The following is a 7,525-nucleotide window of genomic DNA, read 5'->3' on the forward strand; positions in this document are numbered from 1 at the left end:
AGTTAGAAGTCAGAGGCAGAGCTGCCACAGGTTTAGATTTAATGCCTGGCTTGCCCTATACTAAAGCCAGTTCAGCCTTCTACTTTCAATTAAAACCATGCAGTCATCAGTATTACTTCAGCATGCCAAGCTTTGGCCATTTCTGTTTTTTCAGCAGATTCCCAAACCACAAAACTGGTGGGTGCTGATTGGTCAGCAGTCGGCCTGGCCTATTGTCTCAGCGCAGAGGTTGTTGTAGCCCCATTTTCCACCTATGCACCCTGTCAAACGCTAGTGCTATTAGCCTGCTGAAAATCTGCCTGTCTTGGCATTATACAGTGTTGTATTTTGTCAAGCTGCCCTGTCTTCATAAGCGTCTCCATAAAAGAGGTTGATTAAGGTAAGATCAGACTAAATCTCCTTCTATAACTGTTTCAGTTTGTTGAGTTGTTTGTGTTTTTATTTCTTTCTGCTAGGTTTCCCCATGTGGAAACACAGCTCCATGCCTAAAAGCTCCACAGGGAATGTTGCAAGTATTAGCCACCGCTGTAGCAAAAATAAATGTACTAAAAATGACTTAATATATAACAGTCTCATAAGTTCCAGGGAGACAAATGTTTTCACTCCACAGCCAGTTAGGTACAAATAAACAGCTTATGTGATGATGTAGCTGCAAGGCGGTGAATGACAAAACATTAGAAAAAGAAAGTCTCCCCTTGAGGCTCCCTCCCCCTGGGTGAGACACGATGCCAAACACAGATGTAGAAGTCTAAATTCTAGACTGATTACTAGATGGTTATTGTCCAACAATGAGAAATGATCTGCATTAGTGGATTGAAAAATATGTACAGAGTTTCTCTTCATTTTGGTGGCTCGGTTTTCTCAGATGTTTTATGGGAAAAGACATCTGAAATAAGAGCTGAAGAATTTCTGTTTGGAAAGTTGAGTGATGTGATTGTGTGATTGAAAGGAACAGTCTGCCTCGAGGTCAGTGCCGGCCACAACCAAAGCCTCCACTTGCCTGACAAGAACATTTAACGCTTTACTGTTTTGTTGCTTTTTTTTTTTTAAATCCTAAAAATGTATACTTTAGAAAACAATTAATTCTACCCGGTTAACTGAACCTTAAATACAACAATTCCAATTTTCTGAATGCCAGTGAGACCGTTTTCATTTGTTGTACGCTGGGGAGTGAATGGATTTTAAAAATGTTTTTGTTTAGATTGAGACACCTGCTGGAACTTGCCAGAGAGGACGCTCAGGGGGAAATGTGATCCAGCGGAAATACAGAGCTCTTCAATAAATACACAGAGCTCTTCAATGAGCATCCCGTTCAGGTTTCAGCCATAACAAGCTATACCTATCTATCATCCTTCCACCCCCCCAAGAAATCCGTGGCAGCTCTCCATGAGAAAGAGAGGATGGGTGCAGGATATTACATCCAGGTGGAACAATGAGCAATAGATGTATCAAGTATCAAAGCAACGCTGGACTTGATAGAGGCCGTGCACATGCGTGTGCGTGTGCGTGTGCGCATGCGTGTGCGTGTGCGTGTGTGTGTACTGGGGGTAGGGGTGTGCTTTGTTCCTAGAGAACAAAGTAGAGTGTACACACACAGGCGACCCCACAGCTCAATCCAGTAGAAATAATGTGTTCATCACAAGGCAATTACTGACACTTAGACCCTCTTTCCCTGAAGTGCGTGCATGTGTGTGTGTGTGTGTGTGTGTGTGTGTGTGTGTGTGTGTGAGAGAGAGAGAGAGAGAGAGAGAGAGAGCATGGAGGCCACGCTGCTGAACACCGATGATAAGTGACCTTACGTTTTTGTGTGTCTGTGCAGCTGCAGGTGCAGGATGTACAGTTTTATGGGTGGAGGGTTGTTCTGTGCAGGCGTGGGGAACATCCTCCTGATCGTTTCCACAGCAACCGATTACTGGATGCAGTATCGGCAGTCCAGCAACTACATGCACCAAGGCTTGTGGCGTTACTGTACACCAGGGAAATGCTTCCCACACAATGACAGCTTTGGTAAGTGTAGCCAAAAAAGACTGGTGTAGGCCGATGGCATTATTTTTTAGTAAGCTGTTCCAGACACAGAATAATTTTATTGAACAAGTTTAATTAAGTAATCAGCATTTTTATAGTATTATAAGTATATTTTTATGTATTATATGAAAGGATAGGACTTGCTATCATAAACAATTAGACTGAGATGGCAGCAGTATGAGTTATATTACAAGACTGCATTATTTTAAAAAAAACATTTATTTTGTTTATTTATTTGACAGAGTGCACATTAATGAACATCTATTTAGAGCGCAATAGACTTACACTACCAGTCAAAAGTTTGGACAGACCTTCTCATTCAATGGTTTTTATTTAATTATTTTATACATTGTAGATTAATACTGAAGACATCAAAACTGTAAAAGAATGCATATGAAATTATGTTGTAAAGAAAGAAATGTTAATCTTCAGTATTAATCTACAATGTAGAAGGTAATACAAATAAATAAAAAGCACTGAATGAGAAGGTGTGTCCAAACATTTGACTGGTAGTGTAAATATGTTGGATTATAGCAACAACGCTGATTTACATCCATAATCCCGAGGCAGGTAGTAAAAAGAAAAAACATAACAGTTAAACAGACAGTTAAACATAGGACAATGGGTCACAATAAAAGCAGTAGAATACAGGCTTCATAATGTTTTATTGTTCTATTTCAGTTGATTTTAGTCTATTATTACTCCAAATTCACTACATTGTAAACTACACAATGTGTACTTTCTGCTTAATCAGAGAGAAAACTGCCTCTAGTACAGTCTTTCTGTTGGATTGATAGATTTTTGCGTTGCATCTCAACGGTCTGACAGAATTAGCAGTTTGTTTTCATTCTCCATCATTCGTCATCATGTTAGCTTGTGAAGGTGGCCTGATCGGGGTCATCCCTGAGGTCATTCACCTCCGTTGACTTGCAGTGACCCCACCAGTGACTCCTATTGACCTCTAACCTTGTCCACAGCCCACTTAGATGCAACCCGTGCCTTCATGATCCTCTCTCTTCTGGCCTGCTTCATTGGCATCATCATTGGCATTATGGCCTTCATCCATTACTCATCCTTCGACAGGTTTGACAAAACCTTTGCTGCAGGCATTTTGTTTTTCATCTCATGTAAGTATAGATTTTGTATTCTGTTGCTTTGGTATGAGTTGTAATTGGCATTTGATTTGACCTTAACTGACTGCACCCACTAGACAGTTAGGCTAAAGCCAGCTTTTTGAAACAATATAATATTAACAGTGTGCTAATCATGAACAAATTGTGTTTTAATTACTCCATTATCATTACAATTTTGCAACAGCACACAGCTGCTTGTTATGTTGATAGAAGACCTCATTCATGACTGAAAGCTTCCATTAGGTTCCTGTTTAAAATGCTTTGTTTTGCATAGTGGCTTTTATTTGGTATAAACATTATAATTTGTTATCCCTCTGTAACTAAGAGAAAATCCATGGTCAAAACTGAAACACCTAAAAAGTGAAAACTACTGAAATCAGTTTCCATGAGCAGATAGTAGTGACGCTGGCTATTTCTACAATCTTTCAAAAGTCTTTTCTTTACATTTTTCTTTATTCTTTTTTCCCCACCCAGGCTTTTTAGTGTTTCTAGCAATGGCTGTGTACACTGGTGTGACTATTAACTACTATGGGAAACGCTATGGAAACTGGAGATTCTCCTGGTCATATATCATTGGCTGGGTGTCAGTGGTGCTTACCTTCTTTTCAGGTAAACATGCAACAACCCAAACTACATTAGGTTTCCTGTTTTCCTCCATCAAAGCCCTTCATCTGTCAGGGTCAACTAATGAACTGAGACAAGCAGAGAAAATCAGTGCTTAGGGAACTTTCTCACAACTTTCTCAAAATACTTTTGGTATTTATGATTCATTTTCTACTAAATTAGACCAATGCAGTGTAGGATAAACTCACATTTACTTCCACATCATGTCAAAGTCTTAACAAGTACACTACCATTCAAAACTTTGGGGTCACATGGAAATGTAGTAAAGTAAGTTCGTAAAGTAAGTAAAGTCTAGACATTGTTAATGTGGTAAATGACTATTCTAGCTGGAAACAGCTGATTTTTAATGGAATATCTCCATAGAGGTACAGAGGAACATTTCCAGCAACCATCACTCCTGTGTTCTAATGCTACATTGTGTTAGCTAATGGTGTTGAAAGGCTAATTGGTGATTATAAAACTATTGTGCAATTATATTAACACATGAATTAAAGTGTGAGTTTTCATGTAAAACATGAAATTGCCTGGGTGACCCCAAACTTTTGAACGGTAATGTACCTGCATGCCCAGCTCAAGGTATTCATATTGTATGTACTATACATTATGTGCTACAAAAAAATAGAGACCGCGGAAAGTATGTAATACTACACAATACAATGACTCACTTCCTTAACAGGAAATAGTCCTATTAGACACGGGTTACCTCATAGTTAAGCAGCTGAATCAGCAATTTGACATTATCAGTAAGTGCTCATCTCTGATTCTTCCACCATGTTGTCCAGTAGCTGCCCATCAGCACACTTTCACTGCTACATATGAAAAGAGATTAGAAGGAAACATCCATACAGTGATAATACCATGATGTTATACTGTTTTACTGAGACTGGAAATATCAGAAACATTATTTATTTATTTGCTTTTATTAAATCAGGAAGTCTCATTGAGGTTAGAGATCTCTTTTACAAGGGAAACCTGGCCAAGGTAGCAGCCATACAAAATTTAAAAGTTATATAAAACAAATACATGATACACGAATAAACAATAAAACAATGAAACAGACTGACAGCTATTCAAGGACAGTGACCTCTCAAGAAAAACGCTGAAATTCTTTCTTCACTGTATTCTTTATGATGTTCTTATTAACGGATATGAATGTTTCTAGTTTAGTATTATCAAGAACTTCAACTGGTGACAACTAAAGTAAAAACAGCATAGCATTTAGACACATTCCTTTCTATTTTATTTTTCCGAATTTGCATTATTAACTGAATTCCAAATAAACAGCAGATATATAAAGTGAAGTAGTTACTGCACAGACAACAAAAGTGTTTCATCACAGCAAAAGACCTTAAATGTGTCCTAATCAGTCTTTATGACAGCAGCGATGCTGCTTCTTGACTCAGACAAAACAGAAATGCATAATTTCCAAATGCAAATGCAATTTTTTAGTGTCTCAGGATGACACGAATGGGTCAGTTCACTAATTTGATTTAATTTGTTATGAATTAAAAACACTAAATATGGCCATCGTCCCCTGATTCTGCTGCTGAATTAAACTGACACAAAGTACACACCGTAACATAAAACTATACATTTTATGAATTTAAACGTCTGCAAAAATAAGGGTCATTCCAGAATTGGAGGACATTTGGGCTTCAAATTTCTTGAAAAATAAACCTTCTGTTTTACTATTTTCTGCTACATATTCATCAATAATAGGTAATAAACTATCAAGGGCTTGATTAGCTCAGCTTACACATCAATGGTGCCATTTTTAATCCATGTTTTATTTGTTGTTTGCTAACCCTACTGTAATCACAGTAACAGGGTTGCTAATCCATGCTAATGTTAGCTTTTTCTCAGGAGTAGAAGCTAAATATTTAGCTGTTACTGCTGACCAAGAGGACAAACTTACTGATGGAAATAAGTAAAGAAAAAAGTCAAAAGAATTTGTCTTATCCTGATAATATGCATAACAGGGTTGCATGAGGTAGAGTGAGACATTCAATCAAGACTGACAATGTTATGAAAATATGAAAAAAAGAAGAGAGGACATAGCTTTGCTCTACCCATTCTTTAGGAAAACTGATGATGTTAATTCCAGCATATCGTGTGATTCACTATTTTCTTGTTCTTCTACCAGCTGTAAAGGTTATAACTTTATAACAGGGTTGTTGTGGGACACACATTCTGTGCATGACAATTATTATTTAAAATATTATGTTGATTAAAAAAAATCCCCACAATTACAAGAGACATCAGTGGGAAAAAAAATAATACCAAAAAGGGAAATTTAAATTTCATTTCAACTGTTTTATTTGAGATTCAATTTGTTCATCAGAGGAGTGGGACAAGAGAAAAAAAATTGGCATTTTAGGGGGAATTCAAGACTTAATTGGTATTTTTAAAAATATTTTCAAACATTCTTTTCTCCTAGTTTTTTAGATTTGGTCTCAGGACAAGTAAATTTACAAATATCTGCATGTTTTAGTATCTTGTACATGGATTATTTGTAATTTAATGCGTGGGACGTAAAATGTCGTCCAATTCTGGAATGACCCATAAGTTCCAGTAAGCTCACAAAATCACACACAATGCTTTTCCCCATTCTCATTGAAATTATTACGTTTAAGATGCATGTAGATCCAATATCCAAATGGATAAAAAGGACCAAATTATTTTCTTTTTTCTTCAGGAATATTCTATATGTGTGCTTATCGGATGCACGAATGCCCCAGAAGTGCTAACTCGCATTAGAAGACTTGAACCATCATCCAGAAAAGAAAAAAAACATGAATTCTGGTCATGAGAGTGGATCAAGACTGTGGGTAGATTCTGATTATCAGCATGGATGCAGAGTTTACCTTTGGAGCATGTACTATCAAAGTTTAAATCATTTCAATAAAAAGAACGGGGAAAATATGACTCCTCATTTCAAGTTATGTGCATTTTGTTTGTTTGTTTGTTTGCATGCTTGTTTGTTTAAAGTATTACTATAAGGTTTTGGGAGGCCGATCTGTTGGTTTAGGGCTCCATGCTGCTCCCAGCCTTGGCCTTTATACTCATTTGTTTTTCTCCCAAAGAAAGAAGGAAGAAAAAGGGTGGGGGAGTAAGTATTGAGTCTGACTGCACCTTTGCATATTCCAGTGGGGGAAAAATGAGCCGAAAATCATTTTAATATCTTGTGCAAGAGTGTGTTTCAAACAAATGGGTGAATTTAGTGGTCACACTATAGAAAAGACACACTTGCATGCTTATATTTACTTATCTATAATTATACCTGTCAATTCTGCAGAAAAAAGAAGCAGAGATAAGCAACTAGACAAATAATGATGTTTATCTCAAACATAGTCTATGATAAGAAACACTGTGGGAGTAGAAAGACCCATAAAAGACATGGCATGTACACTGTAAAAAAAAGTGCTGGTAAATTTTAGTGTGAAAAACTATCAAACCACGGCAGCAAAAAATCTGTAAAAACAGTTTGATCCAGTTTATAAAACACTGAATCACCATGAATAAGTCAATCAGGAGAAAACTGTATTTTTTTCTCTTGAAAAAATACATTTTAATACTCTTGCACAGCTATTTAATATGTGTATAACATTCAATACTAGAGTTTTTGCATTTATTTTTTGAAAAGAATACAGTTTTTCTCAGTTAAATGTACATATTTTTGTGTTGATAATGGAAACATATTGCAATGTCTATAATAAGTAACATTTTTGCATTTATCATGTAAA

At 36.7% G+C, this 7,525-nt stretch overlaps 1 protein-coding gene across 2 annotated transcripts; it reads left to right on the forward strand.

Moving 5' to 3' along the window:
• The first annotated feature begins 219 nt into the window (after window positions 1-219).
• On the forward strand, window positions 220-6,724 carry lim2.1 (lens intrinsic membrane protein 2.1). Of its 2 annotated transcripts, XM_055017004.1 has the most exons (6): window positions 229-379; window positions 1,202-1,316; window positions 1,820-2,007; window positions 3,003-3,152; window positions 3,633-3,767; window positions 6,478-6,724. In XM_055017004.1, the coding sequence occupies exons 2-6, from the start codon at window positions 1,300-1,302 to the stop codon at window positions 6,537-6,539; spliced, it is 552 nt and encodes a 183-aa protein (XP_054872979.1). In that variant the 5' UTR covers window positions 229-379; window positions 1,202-1,299; the 3' UTR covers window positions 6,540-6,724. The 2 variants fall into 2 exon arrangements, with proteins under 2 accessions (XP_023130884.1, XP_054872979.1); XM_023275116.3 differs by lacking the exon at window positions 1,202-1,316 and having other exon boundaries at window positions 220-379.
• Window positions 6,725-7,525: the final 801 nt, after the last annotated feature.

Source organism: Amphiprion ocellaris, chromosome 14 (assembly GCF_022539595.1).
Source record: "Amphiprion ocellaris isolate individual 3 ecotype Okinawa chromosome 14, ASM2253959v1, whole genome shotgun sequence".
Taxonomy (NCBI): domain Eukaryota; kingdom Metazoa; phylum Chordata; class Actinopteri; family Pomacentridae; genus Amphiprion; species Amphiprion ocellaris.

Coding starts and splice junctions, on each gene's coding strand:
- lim2.1 (XM_055017004.1), top strand. Junction 2,008..3,002: donor CCCACACAATGACAGCTTTG/GTAAGTGTAGCC, acceptor CCTTGTCCACAG/CCCACTTAGATGCAACCCGT. Junction 3,768..6,477: donor GGTGCTTACCTTCTTTTCAG/GTAAACATGCAA, acceptor TTTTTTCTTCAG/GAATATTCTATATGTGTGCT.